Here is a 22,360-nt window from a genome sequence, read left to right as displayed (position 1 = left end):
TATGTCGCTGGACTCCCACGTAGTCGACCGCGGTTTGCGTCCCGGACCTGGTGGCTTAAACTCATGCCGGGCGTGTGTGCGTGCGTGCCCAAGATACCGAGAGGAGAATGGAGGAGAAGGGATTGCGGTGTGGCCATCCCCCCGGGGGGTGATTTCTCGCTTTCTGTCTCTATGTCTTTGTCTGTCTGGCGAGCGCACACACCCTATAGCAAAAACCTCTCCAAAAAAACCCCAAAACAATATGCTTCAAGTTTATGGTTTGTGAGTACTACTGAGGCATATGTGAGCACAACATGTGTTAACTGTTTGTATCAGCCTACATGGTGGTTGTGTAGATCCTTTCGGCATTATTTATATAGCTCTTGTTTAGAACAAGAGCCTATAGTTTCAAATACTCTTTGTCATTTGTTCTTTTTGAAAGGAAGCCTAGGTGTAAATACTGCCCAAATAGCCTCTGTTGAAGAGCTATTTGTTTTGCAAGTATCAAATGGGAAAGGGAGAGGGCACTTCTCTAAAATGTTGTGTGGGTGCCCATAATTTAAACTGATGCTACAGAAAGGAAGTATTATTTTCACAAACAAAACATAGTGGCTTAGTCATTTGCCATTTCTAGATGAAGAATGTGTCATACATCTGTATCATGTTTTTCTCGAAGTGAATAGCATAGTATACTTAAAGTGAAGCAGGCTTTCCTGTGGAGTTGCCAAGGTAACTGACCAGCACATTGCAGATTGCAGAAAGGCAACTGAGTACATACAAATAAAGAGATGTGCATGTCATCTTAAAATCCAGGAGGGCCATGGTAGATTATGGATTGGCTCTGTAGATCATAAAGTAATATAGATAGGTAGGTAGGTAGGTAGATAGATAGATAGACATAATAACACACACACACACATATATGTATATATATATTTTGAAGTGAGGTAATATGGAGTGACAGGTATTGTTTAATGGCTCCATTCCAAGTCCTATGGAAGGGCTACAGACAATGCAATTATTTCGGTATTATTTCATATGAACAGTCCTTTTGTTTTATGAACTAACTTTACCAATTTATAGCAGCAGAAACTAAGGAAGTCAATTAGCATATTTGTAATGTTAAGAGAGGACAATGATCGGTGAAGTGCTACACTTTAAGTATTGTATGTATTTAGTCCACTAACAAAGAACTTGTGTTTACTTACACAATGCTTTGTAGTTGAATGTATTCATCCATTCCATAGACATTGGTAAATCATTCAACTATGCCAGACATTCTTTTAGATTCTGAGAAAATGACAAGGTAAATAAAACTCAGAGATGGGCTTCAAGGTGTTTTTCGTGGCTGGAAAGAATAAATTAGATAAGCTCCAATGAGGGACTAGCAGATGGGGTAGTGTTTACATTGCTAGACTCCCACATAGTCGACTACAGTTTGAGTCCCAGACTGGTGGTTTAAACTCATGCTGGGTGTGGAAACCAGCAGTTAGTGTAATGGCTATGTCGCTGGACTCCCACGTAGTCGACTGCGGTTCACGTCCCGGACCTGGTGTCTTAAAACTCATGCCGGGCAAGTGTGCGTGCGTGCCCAAGATCCCGAGAGGAGAACGGAGGAGAAGGGATTGCGGCGTGACCATCCCCCCAGGGGGGGGATTTCTCGCTTTCTGTCTCTATGTCTCTGTCTGTCTGGCGAGCACATGCGCCCTTTAGCAAAAATCTCTCCAAAAAAAAAAAAAAACTCATGCTGGGGGTGAGTGTGTGCATGCCCAAGATCCCAAGAAGAGAATGGAGGAGAAGGGCTTGCAGTGGTCATCTCCCCTGGGGGAGTGTTTTCTTACTTTCTGTTTCTCTGTCTCTTCCTGTCTTTCTGGCAAGCACAGTGCCCTACAACAAACGTCTCTCTTAAAAAAAAAAAAAAAAAAAAAAAGCTCCAAAGAGATTCATTTAGGTTATTCAAAATATCCCTCTGTTTTAGATATAGGGTTGTAATTTATAATTTATACACCTTTTCATGCAGAGTGAAATAACTACTCAGCAGGGGTTCAAAATCCTCCATAACTTGACTCTTCTTTTCTTTCCAGCTTTGCCATCCCTACCTTAACTATATCCCAGGATCTAGCGTCAATGACTTAATTCCCTTTCCTGAGAGGGCCCCATGTTATCCTACTATTGTATCTCACCAATGTGTTCACGGGTGAAATGCCCAAATTCTCCATCTCTGAGTTTCAGAATCCTGTTAGTGTTTTAAGAACCATATCGAATTCTTCTTATTCCATAATTCTAGATCTTCTTGAATAATATTCTGGAATAATACTTAGTTAGGTAGATGTTGGACTCCCAAACTAGATAGTAAACTTATGGAAAGAGGGGCCTGGGTTTCTTTAATTTTCACATTCCAGCACCTAGCATTTGGGGCACATTATGGAACTGAAATAATACTAATACTAATAATAATAAAGTCAAATTCTAATCCTTACTATTTTTCCAGGATTCATTTATTCTTATTTAAATGAATGGAATCATACCCACAGGTGAGTAGGTTGTACTTAGGAAGAAGATGAGAACTGTAAATACCATGGTATGGTAAGACCACATTTAAATACTATTGTAGTGCAAAACAAGTCAGCAAGCAATGAGACTCCCTATATATACCTAGTTCTAAATCTGACTTGCAGTTTCCATCCCTCTGTTACATAGTCTTTAAAGTTGGGTTTTTAGTAGCAAAGTGATGGCTACATGAAGCTACAAGCCAAATATTTTAGTTCAGTTTTTTTCTTTTTTGGCAGCCATCCACAGAACTGTAGGGACAAGTTTTCACAGAAAAAGAAACCTTTTGTGGAAGTTCCTGTTTTTATGCTGAAAAACTTATTGTCAGTTGTCTTGCAATGCAGGGCTTTTAGTAAGTTGTGAGCTTGGAACAAGCAGCCTTAAGAGTTCTTAAGGTTAATTACCACATTTACAAATCCATCAGTGACTAAGAGGAAAAACTGGCCAGAGAGGGTTTAGGTGTCTAAAAATTGCAGCCACTAGCCAATCAAGAAGATAGAAACCCAAAAGAGATTGTAGAGGTGACAAGGGTAATGGCAGTAAAGGGTTGGTAGAGAAGATGTCATCAGAGGAAAAACAGTAGGTGGGAACAATCAAACCAATTTGGCCATTTTAATGTACTCACCTCATATGTCTTAAGTAACCAACACATCATGAAATGTGCCCCTTTGTACTTCAAGAAGTTATTTGCATTGAATTTTATTATGTAACTGTTTCTGCTTATTTAAGATGTAATATTGGGTTGTCGAAAGGGTCATGATGCATTTTTGCAGAGAAGAGCAGAAAAAAATACGTCATGACTTTTCAGACCACCCAACAGATTGTGTTGTTCAAGTTATTTAATGCTCAGTCAAGGGAAATAAAATAATTTATAAGAGAAATATGAGGAATGAATACTCATAAAGTTTATCTAGTGCATTTTATAAGGAATATAAAAATTACCTCATATATATATATATATATTTTTTTTTTTTTGATTGTCTTTCATAGTCCAATGAGCTTTGCTTTAAAAACAATTACTGGGAACCAGCAGTTGGCATACTGGCTATGTCGCTGGACTCCCATGTAGTCGACCACAGTTCGTGTCCCGGACCCGGTGGCTTAAAACTCACGCCAGGCGCATGTGCGTGTGTGCCCAAGATCCCAAGAGGAGAATGGAGGAGAAGGGATTGCGGCGTGACCATCCCCCCTGAGGGGTGATTTCTCAATTTCTGTCTCTATGTCTCTTTCTGTCTGTCTGGCGAGCACACGCACCCAGTGAAAATCTCTCCAAAAAAACAAAAACAAAACAAAACAAAAAAACCAATTACTATAGTTGAGATACTTTCTAAAAATTACTGTATCAGGACCAGCAGTTGGTGTAATGGCTATGTCTCTGGACTTCCATGTAGTTAATCATGGTTCAAGTGCAGACCTGGAGGCTTAAACTCATGCTGAGCACGTGTGCGTGTGTGCCCAAAACCCCTGAGAGGAGAATGGAGGAGAAACTATTGTGGTGTGGCCATCCCACCAGGGGGATGATTTCTCACTTTCTGTCTCTCTGTCTCTCTCTGTCTTCCTGGTGAGCACATGTGCCCTATAGCAAAAAGCTCTCCAAAAAATAAAAAATAATTTAAAAAAATAAAAAATTACTGTATGTACATTGCTTTAATAAAAAGGAGAAAAGAAGAAAAGAAATTGTAGCAATTGGTCAGATGGTCAATTACCATGACATATTTTGTTAGTAGTAATTTTGAGCCTAAAGAAGATATTATGAGCATCTTTATTATTTAATAACAATTGAAAATGTTAAATGTGCTTAATTTTGTTTACATGGTGTTTGAAAAGGTTCCAAACAAAAGTCAGAAGAATCTTTTCATGTTTTGACCTAAAATCACTTCTTTGTAAAACAAAATTATTAACAGTTTGCTTGCATGTTGCTTCAGTTTTTCCAGACATTTCCACATAGTGAAATCTTTCTGGTGCAAGCTCAATTATCAAGAGCATATCTTATTATCGTCTATTTCTTATCTCTTTATTTTCAGTGTATACCATTTTTTCGAAGGTGCACTCTGATCGGAATGTATACCCATCTGCAGGTGTCCTCTTTGTCCATGTTTTGGAAAGAGAGCACTTTAAGGGGGAATTTCCACCTTACCCCAAACCTGGTATGTTCTTTGTGGGGGGAAAATAGTGATTAATTTACACAATTTTTCTTTTTGTTCAGTGTGTGTAATCTAGATGACATATGACCAGCTTCATTCACATCATTTGAAATGGAATGTAATAGAATAAGTTGGTTGTAGGATATTTATTATTTTAAGATTAGAAATTTAACTATAGCAGGAACTAATTCAGTTTTGAATTTTAAAGGAAGCATATTTCTGGGTTCCAATTTTTCAGTTTTATGCCCCTGACAAAAGATCGTGATTTTTCTATATTAAGTTTAGATTCTTACATAGTACATTGATTTTGGAAAACTATACATGTGTTATAGAATGAAATATGGTATTAAGTAAGAGTTCTTTAAAAAGTTTTTATAATTGAGATAAGTGTATATAAATGCCTAATAATATAATGGAGACTGATTCTTTTCTGCAAAGGGACACTAATTATGAAGTCTTATTTAATTCACTAATGGTTTAAATATGTTTTTTGAATGATCACAAATGCTATCAAGTTAATGAAGATATAGGAAGAATAGCAAAAAAAAAACATGGTAAGTTATAACTTTTAATAAATAACAATGGATTTTATACAATTTAATAAAAATGAATTTTATAAAAATTATATTTTGTAAATACACATTTTTAACATTAGAGTTAATATGAATATTTTTATGGATTATGTGATGAATAGCATACCTGAAAACATTCATAAAATAGTTATCCTTGTTATTAATGTATTCAAAAAAGAAAAAGATAGTCTTTTCATCAATTATTTAATAAAAATTTTCTTCTGAAGCATTCATATTTGTAAAACCGCACAAGGTGGAAGGCTTTCAGAACTTCATGGAAAATGCGTACTATGAAAACACTATGCTTGGCTTTCACTATTTTTTGCACCACAATAAACTTGTATTAACTTGTTATAACATATCTGAACAGAATCTAGTTTGAGGCACTAAGAAAGATAAGGAATCAATGTGAGAAGAGTGCCTATCAGAGCCACATGAATGCTGCTAAAATTGAAGCCAAAACAAACATCAGATTTATGGTGAAGCTCAGGTGGAAGAATAGCAAAATCATTGATCTTTTATGAAAAGTTTATGGGAATAATGTCCTGAAGAAATCAGTTTACGAATAGATAATTTAAAAAAGTTGTTTATAAGTTTATTTATTACTTCTGAGAGAGAATACAGAGAGATAGGCATCCCCAACAGGGTTTCCATGCTCTAATCTACCCCTCAACTCAGCCAGCCCAGATTACAGACATGTCCTCATGGTATCCTCAGGGAGATCATGGGACATGAACCCAGGACTTTTGCCATGTGAGTCCAGATGCATTACTGCTGCACCACCCCCTGGCCTAATAATTTGTTTTCAGAAGGCATTAAGGATATTGAAAATGATGCCCACAGCAGCAGATCATCCACATCAAATTGCAAGAAAAAAACTAATCTTGTTCATGCTCTAATTAAAGAGGACTGGGTGGTTAATAGTGGACCCAATAGCCAAAAACTTAGATATCTCAAATGGTTCAGCATATATAATTCCAAATGAAAAATTAAAGTTGAGAAAACTTTCTGCTTGATAGATGCCAAAACTGTTTATAGCCTGGTCAGCTGCAGATAAGAGCAGGAGTTTTTAGTGGAAATTTTAAACAAGTGGCATCAAAGAATTATAACAGGAGATGACACACGGCCTTACAGGTACAATCCTGAAAACAAAGCACAGTCAGAGTAATGGCTACCAAGAAGTGGAAGTGGTCCAGTCAGAGCAAACGTGGAGAGGACAAAGGCAAAGTTATGGCAACAGGTTTTGGGAATTCTCAAGGTATTTTGCTTGTTGACTTTCTGGAAGAACAAGAAAGCCCAATAATATCTATTTATTAAGATAGTGTTTTGAGAAAATTATCCAAAGTTTTAGCAGAAAAACACCCAGGAAAGCTTCACTAGAGAGTTACTTCTCCATCATGACAATGCTTCTGTTCATTTCTCTCATCAAACATGGACATTTTGTTAGAGATTTGGTGGGAAATCATTAGACATCCACCTTACAGTTCTGATTGACTCCTTATAACTTCTTTTTGTTTTCTAATCTTGAAAAAAAAAATCCTTAAAGGGTGCCCATTTTTCTTTATTTAATAATATAACAAGGCCGCATTGACATGGTTAAAATCCCAGGACCCTCAGCTCTTTAGGGATGGACAAAATGGCTGATATTTTCACTTCCAAAAGTGCCTTGACCTTGATAGAGTTTATATTGAGAGACGAGGCTTATATTTTTAATTTTTACATTTCAATTCATTTTTTCACAATATTTTTACAAAGCTTTCTTATGTAGTAAATCTTTTGAGCAGCAGCTCTAACATTTAAGAAGAAAAAGTAGTTAATAGCATAGTTTCTGAGGTCAGCCAAGATTAAATTCTCTTTTCAGCACTTAATATAACCATGGAGAAATTAATATGGAGAAATTAATGCTGTTATTGTTACAGTTGTTTTGAATTTTTAGCTTCCTTTTAATTCTATTTTCCAGCATTATTTTTGTTTCCATGATAATTTCATAATTTGAGGATATCATTTAGTATTAATTTGATAGTGTCTAGTGATTCATGAAAGAAATGACTCTTAATGAATACGTGAAAATGATTATTAGGGTTTTTTTCTTGAAAGATTGTTGTCTCACTAACAGAATCATCCTACTTTTAAATGACCAAAGAAATTTTAAAAACTCTGTATAAACCTACTTTCTTTTTGTGTCAGATTTCTAGGCAAATTAAATAATGAAAAGGATTTTTTTCTCTTGATGTAGGGCCCTAGTATAATTCCCAGATGGACTTTATGTGTATATGTATGTGTTTAATTTGCTGAAAATGTAAAAAAAAAAAAAAGAGTGTTTTTATTGAAATTACAAAAGCAATATGTATGAAAATAACTATCTTATGCCTTAATTCTGTGTTTTCTTATCTAGGTGAGATTAGTAATGATCCCATAACATTTAATACTAATTTAATGGGTTACCCAGATCGACCTGGATGGCTTCGATATATCCAAAGGACTCCATATAGTGATGGAGTCTTATATGGGTCTCCAACAGCTGAAAATGTGGGAAAACCAACTATCATTGAGGTAATTTTCTTAGAAAGAGTAAAGCTAATTTATTTATTTACAGTCTGAGTTTTAAGTTGTCGAAGTTAAAATTACATGGCCATGGTTTTTAATATGTGCAAGGAAACACACAAGATAAAATTTGGAAATGTGCCATTTCTTTCATCTATAAGGTTCTTTTTTATTTTTTAGCTTTTGTATACAAAATGACCATTTAATTCATGAAAAAATTAGAAGACTTTTGAAAGGAATTGCTATGATATGGATCCTATTTTAAAAATAAATGCAAAAATAAAACTTATTTCCTTTGTATATTGAATTCAAATTTCATGTTCATTGACATATTATCATTTAGCAGACATCTTATTCACCCCCTACTGTGTACTAAGGTGCTTAGGGAAATAAAGACAAGCAGTAGGTGTTTTGTGGTAGAGTCCAGGAGTTGGAACACTGAGATGGAAACCCAAACTTAGCCAATGCTGTAATAACTGTAACAAGAGCCTGTTTGATATATTGTAAAACTGGAAGTAGGAAAATAGAAATTCACTTCACAAAGTAGAAGGAAGGCTAATGTGAGAGAAAAACCAAAATGTTGGAGGTATTAGAAAAATCACGTGGTCTTAGAATTTTAAGTGTGACTAATGGGAGGATGTACACAGTGGGCAAATGATGGGAATAGAAGGTGCTAGTGTTGATGGGGTAAATATTTGAGGGCTCGGTAAGACGTAAAGGCTGATGTACAAAGCCTTTATTCTAGAAGGGGTGGTATAATTTCATCACCTTTTTGCTAATAACTGATACATAACCTGGAAAAAATTAGCTCTTAATACAACAACAAATAGAAACAAAGTATAAATAAAAACATTGAATTTCTAATGAGAATTCATACTTTTAAAAAAACACAAATGGATATAAAAGCTAAAAGTATTTTGTTACTTATTATACCCCAAAATGTTAAAATTGTAATGGCAATTAATTGCAGGAGAGTCCTGCAAAAGTTTTCAGCACAGTTGCCTCAAAGCTCTTATATTCTAATTTAATTGTTTATTTCTGTAAGGCTTTACTGGTTGTGACACTGCTGCAGCATAGAAATTGCCAGTGGAACAGCCATAAGCGTGTATAGGTCCCAGGTGTCATGTTTTCTACCAGGTACACAGTTCAGGAGATTACATGCTTTGAGTGTTTCTCCAAATTTTAATCAGTCCTGGACTGTTGATAGAAGTTTCTGTAATATATTGACCAAGAAAAAAGTGCTTTTCTCTCTTCGTAATCGAAGTTAGTATTTTCTTGATCTTTCAATGATTATCTGCCTCTTAGTATGCTTTCTTAAGGTAGAAATATAAGAGAGATGGGAAAACTATCTTGATTTATTGTCAAATCACTTTCAAATAGTAAAAGTTATAAAAGAAATATGTTGGGATCAGCAGTTAGTGTAATGGCTATGTCGCTGGACTCCCATGTAATCAACTGCGGTTCAAGTCCTGGACCAGGTGGCTTAAACTCACGCCAGGCGTGTGTGCGTGCATGCCCAAGATCCCAAGAGGAGTATGGAGGAGAAGGGATTGCTGCATGGCCATCCCCCCTGGGGGTGATTTCTCGCTTTCTGTCTCTCCGTCTCTCTCTGTCTCTTTGGCGAGCACACGCGCCCTATAGTAAAAACCTCTCTTAAAAAAAAAAAAGAAAAAAGAAATATATAAATATAATTTACCATATTACCACATTAAAAGAGAAAAACAGAATAATTTTTTATTGATGAAGTGTTTAATAAAATTCACTATCCTTGATTTTAAAAATAAAAATTCAAAAAGTCTTATCAAACTAGGAATAGGCATGAACTTTCTTAATCTGATAGGTTTTACCAAAACAATAGTAAACATCATTTTAGTAGGAAACATAGAGAAATTCTATTTAAATTTAAGAACAAACAAGAATGACCTCCCTCCAGTATATCTATTACAGGATACTAGCCAGTGCAGTAAGGAAAGAAAAATGGTAACTATATAAGGATTTGAAAGGAAGAAACTGAACAGTCAATGAATATAAAGAGTCTATAGACTATCTTAGAGATAGCTCTCAGAAAACTATAGGATTGATTTTTTAAAAGTAATGACCTTTTTGTTCATGAATGACAAATATTGAGAAAATACTTGTTCTAAAATATACCATTTTAATAGCAACAAAAATGATAAGAGGAATAAATGTAACAAAGTATGCAAGATCTTTGAGGAAAGTTGTAAAACTATATTGATACTGAGGAATACCTACATGAATAAAACGATACTATATTCAGGGATAGGAAGATCACTAGCATGAACTAATTTTTTTTCCTCCAATTGATCTATACATATAATGCAATTCCAATGAAAATTGCGACTGATTTTTTTTTTCATGGAACTTGGCAAATGAATTCTAGAATACCAAGTCAATCCTGGTACATAAAAAGGGACAGACAGAGAGAAGGGTTTATTTTCTTTCTGTATATCAAGATTTATTGTAAATCTATCATAATTATCTTAAGTTTGCACTGATACATAGATAAATTAACCATAGAATGTAGAAAGATATATCCATGCATACATATCTATATTCAGGCATGTCTGAAGAGATAGTACTAGATCATTGAGGGAGAGAATGCTTATTTATTGAATCATGTTCAGACAATTGGTTAGTCATATAACAAAGTACAAAATTAGATTTTCCATGCCAATCACAAAACCCAAGTTTAAATAGATTAAAGGTCTAGATAGATTAAAAATCAAATGTGAAAGGGAAAATTTTAAACTATTGCACTGAAATGCAGAATAATCTGTTTCTGACTGAGTTAGGGAAGGATTTCTTAAATAAGACTTTAGGGGCAAAGGTTGACAAATTTTTAATATATTAAACTTGTGAATTTCTGTTTATCAAAAGAAACCACTAAGAAAAGGAGAGAGGAGAAAGACAAACAACAAACTAGGAGATTTTTTCAGTGCATGTAACACACGACATGATCTAAAATATAAAAATGAATCCTGTAATTCAATAAGAAAAAGACATTTGACTAAAGAGGAGACCCAGATTCTAATCAATTAATTAAAGAAGCTTATTCTTACCAGTAATGAGTAGTATTGAAACTAAGACAATAATGAGAATTTTACTATCAGTGAAATTCATTGCAGGTGCCTGTGGGAATTAAAATAACCACTTATCGGGCTAGCAGGCGGTGTGCTGGTTAATGTGCTAGACTCCCACAAGGCTGATCACAGTTTGAGCCCTAGACATGGCAATTTAAAAATCATGCTGGGCACATGTACATGCGTGTCTAAAATCTCAAGGGGAGAACAGAGGACAAGGACTATGGTGTAGTCTTCCTGCCCCCAGAGAGGAGGCAGTGATTTCTCACTTTCTCTCTCTCTCTCGGATGAACGGATGTGCCCTATGGCAGAAGCTTACACACACACACACACACACACACACACACACACACACACACACAGAGTTAGGAAAAAGAATACTGGATATCTCACATAGTTGAATGCCTCTGTATTATGTCATACAGCAGTCCCATTTCTGGTTATGGACCCAGAAGAACACTTGCAGATGACCACCTGGAGGCATGTACAGTTATGCTTATGAAACAGTGTTGTCTAGCAAAATAGTGAAAACCAGTCCAAACAGTAGAGACCCAAATGTATCAGTCAGAGAACAGATTAATAAATCTGGTGTATTCACACAGGGAATGAACATGGGCTTGCCAGGCACGTAGATAAGTGTTTTAAACACAATGTTGAATAATAATTAAGAACCAGTTCAGTAGTACTTAAGACTACATATACTAGATCATCGGGAAAGTCTTGAAGTATTTTCTAAATTTTTAGCTTTTTTTTTTTTTTAATTTGGTGTAGGATGCATGGCCTTGCCAAGAAGAGAGAAGGAGAGGGAAAATAGAAAGCACTCCCTAGTGGGGATGGCCCCGCCATAATTTCTTATCTTCCATTTCTCCTCTTGAAATTTTGGGCATTTGCGCACATATGCCTGGTGTATCTTTTAAGCTGCTGGGTCTGGGACTCTACTGTGTAGTTGGCCATGTGAGATCTAGCTACTTTAATTACCATGCTACAGCTGGCTTAACAATATATTTTAAGCATACATTTATTTATAATAAAATTGTATTTAAAATAAATAGGATGTTAAATACTAAATTCAAAATGACTACTTCTGGTTTGGGAGAAGTAAGGGACTAGTATAGGAGAGAAATTCATCTTTTGAGATGGGTTCCTGAGAGTCTGTGTTCTTATACCTTATTACTAACATATAATGTTAAGAATATGTGTCAAACAGTAAATTAGTATGATGATGAAACCCTACCATAGCTTTCACATAACACAAATAGTGATTTATGTGTAAATAATTAATTTTTTCATCTATATATTAACAGGCATAGTATTTAAAAATAGTCTATTCATTTGGTCAAAAGTTTTATATATCAGGCCCAGTCATGGTGCTAGTGGTGGCATGCTGCTCCACGAGGCTGGAGCCACATGGAAGACCAGAGTTCAGTTCCCTCACCAATCTGTACACTTCAGGCATGCATGTGCATTCCTGTGATCCTGGATGGCTGAGAAGGCTGGCTGGAGTGTACAGATCAGCCTGAGACCCTGTTCAGGGTACTTGTCGCTCTCTTCCTTTTTCCTCTCTCAAGAAATAAAGTTTTTAAAAAGTTTTGCATATCAAACTAATGTTTAATCATATAAATCTGCTGACTAATTCATTCAGTAGATATTTATCTGAAATATTTATATTTTAAGCATCTAAAATAGATCAGGTACCATTTAGAAACAGAGGATCAAAAAACAAAGCATGCATACACACACACACACACACACACACACACACACACATATGCACAAACACACTCATACACACCCTTGTAATTTGAAGGTCTTTACATCTTTGTAATAAGTAAAATTTGATTGAGAATATTACAGTTTTTAAATACCTGATTAGAAGTGATAAAAGATTGTATTCTGATATAGCTGTTAAAATTAAACAGTAAGTATAAATTCAGATAATAAAATTCCTCCTCCTGCTATGAAATGTCCTTCACTTCCTTCTGATTAAAAAAAAGAAATTTATTAGAATTTATGAAAATCACAGTAATGGAATTTGTGATAAAGATGAAAAGGCTAGCCATAAAATTATTGCTTTTAATTTGAAAATGCCCAAGTTTTTTTTCTGAGTTGAAGCTTCTGTATATTAGAATAAATAGTAGAGGATTCATATTCTTGTTTCCATCATAAATATGATTACATTTTTTGCAGAGTAAATTTTTTAAATCACAAAGATTCTCAGATAAAATTATTTTGCATTTATTCATTTGCTTCATTTAAACAATGCTAATTCTTAGTTTATTTTAATGACTGATCTTTAGTGTTCAATGTGAATCCAATTGATCATGTGTCCTAATAGCAGAGAAGGGATTATATCTGATGGAAATTTGACAAATTATGGAGAGTGAAGTTGCTTTAACTTTATAGAATAACGTGCTTTTCAGAATATGTATCTTTTAAATATTGTTAAAGGTTTGGAATTATTTAGTACAGAATTCTGATCGTTACTGTTGTTAGTCTCAGTATTTCCAGTGATTGCAGTTAATTTATTTTAAAGCTTCTTATGTGTGTATAAAAACTTTGATTTTTTTTTAAATACATGAAATATTTCTCTTCAGTATGTCAGTTTTGTCCTATTCTTTTGTCTCAGTGTCACCTACAGCCACGATCACTGCCAGAAGGCTAGTGTCGGGATTCTAAGACTATAGCACAATCATTTATTTTTTTCAAGGTACTATACATGTGTCTGAATGATTTAATATCTTACAGTGTTAATTATCCTTTGATTTTTGAAGCCATATCCCATTGTTGGCCTTTGCTTTGTTTGTTATTTGCAGTGCCTCTTTCTAAGTTGACTGCAATGTAAATTCATTGGCTCTGCAAATGTTTACTAATATTTGAATCTATGAAGGGATTGATTTGTATTTTTGAGCATGTGCCATAGGCTTTGTAGACAATAATTCTTACTGCTTTATGCCCATCATAAATGAGGTATGATTTCCAAAGAATTATTTTTGACTTTTTTTTTGACTGACTGACGAGCACCTCAAAACCAACTGCAAACAACACAAAGATGTGTTTGTTTTAACATGTACTTCCCTTATAATTCTTAAACTCCACTTAAAAGTACAAAAATATATAGTTTAGGTTTTCTTTTCTTTTTTTTTTTTGGAAATCTTAGAACATCAGTGGTAAGTAATCCATTTTGGTTAATCCATTAACTAATGATGCATCTGCATTGTGATCAGCTCTTAACAGCCTTCTGTGAAAGGATCTTTCTGATTTTAACTTTTTGTTTTAGCATGTTAAATAGACCTGACTAATTATTTATTTTCCTACAATATTGCTAAAAGCCTTGAATTCTTACTGCCCAGAGAAGGACTGTTTTGTAAGTATATCAACAAATAATGAAAATGGAAAGAACGACAATTTGTTTTTATTTGTCCTAAATGAATTTCATTTTACAAATAACATTTCACTTCTTTAATATGATTTTCCTTTTATAATAGATAACTGCCTATAACAGGCGTACCTTTGAGACTGCAAGGCATAATTTGATAATTAATATAATGTCAGCAGAAGGTAGGTATGGAGAAATATATTGATCATTTCCTTATTTACAAGAAATATTCCATTATGTTGTGTAACTATATAAAATATATTTAAGGATTTGGAATCTCCACATACCTTTTATAACTGATGATATAGTAAAATGTAGAAAAATATAGTAAAATGTAAAAAATCTAATTTGTTATAAAATACTGCGGTAGATTATGGTGGTGAAGGACTCAGGATAGTCATCCAAACAGGCCACTTATTTCGCAAAGCCTTGGTTTCATCACCTGTAAAAACCTAATAGTAGCATTTCTCTCATAAGTCTGGGTAAGGAGTGTATGTGTTAAGGCTTGGAAATGTGCTTAACACTGAGATGATTACAAAATGCACAGTCGTTAGTAACTAGTCTTATTATTTTACTTTAAAATTTACTAAAGGTAGTCCAATTGTATGTGAAGATATAGAGCTGTTGGAAGATAGAATTAAATAGTAATTTGAGGTACAATTTCCTTCCTAAATAGCTGATCATGCTTAGGTAATCACTAAAATCCATCAGCAATACAGAGTTACGTATATTCAAATGACAAGTGATTTCCCAAGGATTTTGAAGATCAGGCACAAAGGAAATACCTCAAGAATTGCCTCTTAAATAGTTTGACCCTATTTTGGCAATTGACTGGGAAAAACACATATCGCTAAAAACTTTTTAATTAATGTTTATAAGTCATGTGATAATTCTTTTTATACTAGATATCATTTATAAAAGTGACAGGAGAGAAACTAATACAGATTTTTTTTTTTTTGCTGGAAATAGCGAAACAAATGTGCATTCATGATAGAATTCTTCTATTGACTAGCACGATTAAAAACAGGCACAAAACATTTTATCAGAACCTAATTTAGAATTTATGATAATTCAATCAAAGAAGTTAAAATTGCATTTATACATTGTGAAAGAAAGCAATTTCTGTGCAATTGAAAATATATACATACAGTGCTTAAAAACTTGAACTCTCACAAGTGAATTTTTAAAAGTCATTTTAAAATTAATTTTATTATTATCACTGTAACTTTGCCAGAGGGCATATATACTCCTCAGAGACAGAAAAAAAGAGAAGTGAAAAAGCACCCCCCCCCGGGGGACAGTCACAATGTAATCTTTTCTCCTCTGTATTTCCCTCCTTTTGGGGTTGTATGTGCTCCCATGTGCCCCACATGTTTCTCAGGCCACTGAGTCCAGGACTTGAACTGAATGGTCAGTTGTATGGAATCCAGCCACCTTGACCACCATGTCACGGGCTGTCCCTCAATTTTTTTTTTTTTTTTTTTTTTTTGGCAGGTGTTTTAGCAGTATCAGTGGCAGAAAACAAATGTGGGAATTTAAAGTTTAAAATAACCTTCATAAATGAAAACCAAGCCCAGTTCTGTGGGTCTGTACAAAAGATTTCACTGTCCATTCTCCCACTCCTCAAGGGCTTTTGCTAGGTATTCATGTTTGGACTGACTGGACTGTAGAGTTGTGATTGAATGTTCAAATCTTAATCTAAGCTCTCCTTATAGAATTGGAATATCCTTAATGAGCAGAAGAACTGAAAAAGTTTCTTCCGTCTTTTGAATTCATCACTGTAGTTGTATAATCATGTATTTATTGTGTTATCAGAAAAATCATGACTCATGTTTACATAGAAAAACACATCATGACTTTTCTGATGAGCCAGTACATTACAATGAACTTGAACCATCTAACCTCACCATGATACTCTCAGAAGTACTCAGAACTCTTTGTCAGGGATAGAGATCCCTACAAACTGAAAGACAGTCTGGTCTACACATTGAACTTTTTGCTTTTTAAGTCTGGTCTTGGTGCTATAGACACAGTTCACAGGGCATCATAATAGGTGCAGTTGTTATGGGGGACCCATGATCAAGCTCAGACTAATGGAAGACTGCTATATAACTGTAGAATTGGAAGTTTGCTTAAGGGGCAGTGTATCTAAATCAGGGATTTTAAAGGTATGCTGGTAAGGGAGGAAGGGTTGATGGGTTTTGAGATCTATATTTGCTTCAGGCAGAGCTGCTCCACTGCCTTTTATGCAAGCTTCAGGGACCTCCAAATCATTTGGAAACGACTAAACTGAAGATCATGCATTTGTCCTTGCTCGTGTGGACAGCTTGTATGTGTGCACTGGGTATACATCTTGGAACATCACCCACACTCATGCTGTTGGCTTCAGATAAGGCTTAGGAAAAAAAATAAAAAGAACTGGGGGCCAGCAGGTGCCATATTTGTTGGGGTGCTGGATTCCCACATGGCTGACTATGGTTTGAGTCCTAGACCTGGTGGCTTACTTTTTTGCTTTCCCTTTCTCTCTCTCTCTCTGGTCACATAAAAAAATAATAGCAAATGGAAATAAATAAATAAGTGATTCTTTTAAAAATAAATAACAAAAACTATATATCAGGGTAATCGTGCTCAGCTGACTCCCTGCCCAGCTGTCTCCTGTTCTGAGAGACCTAATGGGAAATTAGTCATGTAGACGCTCACAGCATGGAGCTGGAGAAGAGGACATGAAGTGATTCTCTAAATTGGGTGGAGCGCTTGGAGGCCTGCTGCCGATCTGTTGGCCTACTGTTCTCTTGGCCTCTGCAGTTTCCAATTATAGCAGGCATGGGATTTCCCCAGAGTTAGAAAGCTGCCGTGACTCATTTCTGGAAGGCCTGGCAGCTCTTGGCTGGGTACAGCCAGCGGCTGCACAACCCAGAGCCTCTAAGGGGTGTGGTGGCAGCCCCAGGTCTCGCAGTGAGTCTCAGAAAGTCAGCCATAATGGAATATCAGACAGATCAGAAAAAGCCAGATAACAGTTCCTGATAAAGTGGCACTGATAATAAGAAAAAAATCTGTACATGCTTTTTCAGAGAAGTGGTTGTAGAGGTTGTAGAAGTGGCATATTCAAATACTGTATTTAGTATTGTTTCTAAAGATTATACTATATTTTGGCAAGACACTCTTCATGACACATTTCTGCATGACTGTCTAGGTAGGGAGGGAATGTAGCAAGATTAAGCCATTTATCTGTATAAAATGGGAAGTTTATCTGCATAACAGAATAAATGTATTTTAGAACATTGCAGATAGGCTATATATTGCACATATCTAACAGTTACGGTATGTTTATAAGCAGAATACATGACAGTATAGGAGATAAAGAACTTTCCATAAATAGGGCCTTGGTAAGCTTAATCTTAAGGAAGAGGTGATTGAATTCTAAAATATTCTGTTGAAAACTCTGAAGCCAGAGTTTCTTTTGTGATTTCATCTCTGGCATCAAATATCCTTTAGTATCAAAGAGGCTTCATAAAAAAAGTAGGTCATTGGGAACCAGCAGTTAGTGTAATGCCTGTGTCGCTGGACTCCCACGTAGTCGACCGCAGTTCGCGTCCCGGACACGGTGGCTTAAAAAACTCAGGCCGGGCACGTGTGTGTGCGTGCCCAGGATCTCGAGAGGAGAATGGAGGAGAAGGGATTGCGGTGTGACCATCCCCTCTGGGGGGTGATTTCTCGCTTTCTGTCTCTCTGTCTCTCTCTCTCTGTCTGGCGAGCACATGCGCCCTATAGTGAAAAAAACCTCTCCAAAAAAAAAAAAAAATTAGGTCATCAAGACTTCAGGTACATGTTTTTTGTTGAGTATGTAAGTAGAAGCATTTTATAGATATGTAAGTTTTATTGCAATAAATCAGAAGTTAAACATAGTATAATTACTGTTGGATTTAAATCTGTATAGAGTTCCCAAATACATTTTTTCCCTTTTAAAGTATAAATTCAGATAATCAACACTTTCATACTATTATAATAAGAGTTAAAGTTTAATATTTTAAAAGTGCTTATTAGGAACTCTGCTGAGCACTTTATGTAGTTTCCTTTAGTTGAGATAAAAAATTGTATGAGGTAAGCTCAAATTATGATAAGTTCCTGGACCTCTCCAGAGATAGGCTCCCCCTTGGAAAGTATAGAGGAAAATGTTAAGTACCTGCTCACCTGCTGTGAGAATGACATGTTATAATTTACCTATATCCCTTAGCTTGGCCTGTCTAATAGTGATGTGTGTGTGCATGCTTGTGTGTGAAAGAATGTGTGTGTATTTGAAATTAACCTTCATTTTTATAAGAACATTATAAAATGAAGGCTATTCCTTATTTTAATATATCAATCAATATAGGAAAATATGTTTAATTCAAGAGTAACACTTGAAAAACAGAGATGTTTGTTTTATATTTATTTAGAGTTTCGTGTACCAAGAGAGTCTGAATTTGACATTGAGTTGGTTTAAAATATCATTTTGGAAATACTTCGAGAAAAACTTTGATAAGACACTGGGGAGGGGAAAAAGCTAGCTATTAAGTAGTCAGGGAAGTTATGACATATTTTTCTATGCAAAAATGCATGATGACTTTCTTGAAAGTCAATAAATTTTGAACACTGTGAGATGGGGAGACGCATGAGGACTTTATAATTGTTCCACAATATTTAATCATAAAGTGATCAAAGTAGTGGAATTGCTCTGAATTATAGAATTCTTTTTTGGATATAATCAATATTCACTTTAGGAAAAAGTACCATTTTATCCTACTCTCCCAAAACTCGGTAGTATAATAAAGTAAAAATATAGTTTTAATTTTTCTTCTTATTTAGACAACCCCTATAAGTATTCATTACCCTGCTGCATCTTTGATTTTATTATATTGTAGACAAAGCTGTATGTATAGTGCATGTTATATTTTTAGACATGTTCTCTGTTACACAGAGAACAGTCAGTATTGGCATTACTCCCTGGTACCAAGATTATGAGAGAACTTAACAACTCATTCTTTTGTTTCCTTTTTAAAAGACTACTTCATTAAAGATATGTATACCCTTTTTCACCAACATTAGATTTCCCATTGCCATATCAAGCTGAATTCTTCATTAAAAATATGAATGTAGAAGAAATGTTGGCCAGTGAGGTTCTTGGAGACTTTCTTGGGGCAGTGAAAAATGTGTGGCAGCCAGAGCGTCTGAATGCCATAAACATCACGTCGGCCCTCGACAGGGGTGGCAGAGTTCCACTCCCTATTAATGACATGAAGGAGGGGTAAGCAGACCTTTATCTCATTGCCTTAAATATGTTTTCTTAAATATGATGATCTTAGTAAATTTATTTTAGATGGAAGATAACCTGTTGCATTTTCCTTTTTAATAAAAAATAGACATTGTAAAAATTGAGCATACTAGCCATTTTATGTATTGACAAAAAGGTCATTAATGGTTCTTCATATCTCAAGTCCCAGGTGCTGTGAAATCTATTTGTAGATCAGGATCAGAATCACAAGTTCTAGCAATAAGTCTTTTGTACCTTCCATAGAGAAGCTGAATATTTAGGGCCACAGGTTTCAAAGGAAATTGATGCCCCAGTTATCTGCTGTGGGACACTTGGACTGCTGTAACTTTATTCTAGGAAACTATTTCTTCGCCTTCAACATTCTTTCCACCATGTGTTGTGGCTGCTGGCTGAGGTGGATTTGAAACCCATTCCTATGGCACAAGAGCCTAGAGTCTGGCCATGTCACTCATAAGCTGGGTGACATTGGGCAAATGCTGAACCCCTCTGTGCCTGCAGTTTCTGATCAGATTTCCAGTGGGGATATACTGTCTCTTAGGTTTTTTTATAATGATTAATTGACACAGTGCATTAGAAAAGAATTTGTCAATTTTCAAACTGTACAAATGTAAAATAGGACTTGTGTTTTTATGTAGGTCAAGAAACACTCCTGCCTGGGGACCAGCAGTTAGCGTAATGGCTATGTCACTGGACTCCCACGTAGTTGACCACGGTTCGAGTCCCGGACCCGGTAGCTTGAACTCACGCTGGGCGTGTGTGCGTGTGTGCCCAAGATCCCGAGAGGAGAATAGAGGAGAAGGGATTGCGGCGTGGCCATTCCCCTGGGGGGTGATTTCTCGCTTTCTGTCGCTCTGTCTGTCTCTGTCTTTCTGGCGAGTGCACATGCCCTATAGCAAAAAACACTCTCCAAAAATAAATAAATAAATAAATAAAAATTTAAAAAAACCACTCCTGCCTGGATAAATTCAAAATATCAATGCCGTTATCAAACCAAATGTTGGTCTTTAATTTCTAATCTGTAGATTAAGGCAGATTTGCTTTTTTATTCTCCAATCCTATGAGAGTACAATATGAGAAATAATCTTATTTTCTGCAACATATCCCTTTCCAACTCCTCCTCCATCCCAAATCTTGCTAACACTTCTATATAGGTGATATCTGAATGAATATACAAGTTACTAAGAATAAATTTAAAGACAGCTTTAAAGAACTTTGTTGAGAATAAGGGGAAAGACCACAAATTTACATAGATGAAATCTGAGGTAGTAGACAGAAAAAGGACAGGGAAAAAACTGTGATCTATAAAGTCCAACTTAAAAATTTCAGTATTAAATTTTACCTTTGGGCTGGCCTTTTAGTCTACTGGTTAAGGGAGCAGGATCCCACATGGCTAACCACAGTTCCAAACCCAGCCCCAGCAGGTTGAAAAACATGTTAGACAAATATGCATGTGTGCCTTAAATCCTAATAGGATGGAGAAATGGAGGAGAAGGGATTGTGGCGTGACCACACCCCATTGGGAGGTACTTTCTCTCTCTCATGAGCACAAGTGCTCCCTGGCAATAATAAAAGAAAAAAAAATTGTCTTCTCTATTATAATAATAGATTTCAAAGTCAGTAAAGCACACATAGAAGTGTTTTAATGAAAATAGTCACTTGTTGCTTATTTATGTATTAAGTTGGCTTGCTACCTGAAAACATTATTCTAGTACTTAAGTTTTCAAATTTTCACTTCAGAATTACAATATGATTTCTTTTTTTATTTTTTTTGAGAGGTTTTTGCTATAGGGCACATGCACTTGCCAGAAAGACAGAGACAGACAGAGAGACAGAAAGCAAGAAATCACCCCTCAGGGGGATGGCCACCCCACAATTCCCTTCTCCATTCTTCTCTCAGGATCTTTGTGGCGTCAACGCACCCTCCCCCAGGATGAGTTTAAGCCACCGGGTCTAGGACTAGAACCGTGGTCGACTACATGGGAGTTCAGCGACATAGCCATTACGCTAAGTGCTGGTACCCAATATGGTTTTCTTATCCACTGAATAATTAAAGCAGAACCATGGAACATGATCAATGTGGGAATCTCTCCTAAAAATATTGAGTGTTTCACGCTGGGAGCGTGTGCGTGCATGCCCAAGATCCCGAGAGGAGAATGGAGGAGAAGGGATTGCGATGTGACCATCCCCCCTGAGGGGTGATTTCTCGCTTTCTGTCTCTATGTCTCTCTCTGTCTGTCTGGCAAGCGCACGCGCCCTATAGCAAAAACCCCTCCAAAAAAAAAAAAAATACAAAGAAAAAAATATTGAGTTTTTGTACAGTTTTTATAAGATACTGTGTCCCATGATATATATATACATATATATATATGTATATATGATATATATATATACATATATATATATGTATATATATGTATATATGTGTGTGTGTGTGTGTGTATATATATATTTAATTTGCCTGAGGGCATGAGCGCTCATAATGAGAAAGAGAGTGGAAAAGTGAGAAAGGACCATCCTCCCATGGGAGATAGACACACCATAGTCCCTTCTCTTTTTTTTTTTTTACTTTCAGGATTTGGGGCACACACACACATGCCCAGCGTGTTTCTCAACCTGTCGGGTCTGGGGCTTGAACTATGAAGTCAGCCATATGGGAATCTAGCCACCTTAACCACTAGGCCACTGGTTGGTCTAATTGTTAAAGCAACAACCAAGAGATATTAGAAGAGACCAGCTCAGGTAGCAGCTGTGGTCTGCTGCTAATGCTATTCTGGAGCCATGTG

General features: G+C 35.7%; 1 protein-coding gene across 4 annotated transcripts in view; it reads left to right on the top strand.

Annotated features, from left to right (window-relative positions):
- The window catches only part of SGCE (sarcoglycan epsilon), an 83,470-nt gene that overhangs the window by 24,104 nt on the left and 37,006 nt on the right, over positions 1-22,360 (top strand). For all 4 annotated transcript variants that reach the window (XM_014591216.2, XM_014591218.2, XM_006157481.3 and 1 more), the window contains 4 exons: positions 4,554-4,676; positions 7,641-7,798; positions 14,376-14,448; positions 19,352-19,550. In XM_014591216.2, the coding sequence (XP_014446702.1) occupies positions 4,554-4,676; positions 7,641-7,798; positions 14,376-14,448; positions 19,352-19,550 (553 nt within the window). The remainder of the gene's footprint in view (positions 1-4,553; positions 4,677-7,640; positions 7,799-14,375; positions 14,449-19,351; positions 19,551-22,360) is intronic.

Source organism: Tupaia chinensis, unplaced genomic scaffold (genome assembly GCF_000334495.1).
Source record: "Tupaia chinensis unplaced genomic scaffold, TupChi_1.0 Scaffold000544_1, whole genome shotgun sequence".
NCBI classification, from domain to species: domain Eukaryota; kingdom Metazoa; phylum Chordata; class Mammalia; order Scandentia; family Tupaiidae; genus Tupaia; species Tupaia belangeri.
This window is presented reverse-complemented; position numbering and strand designations above follow the sequence as displayed.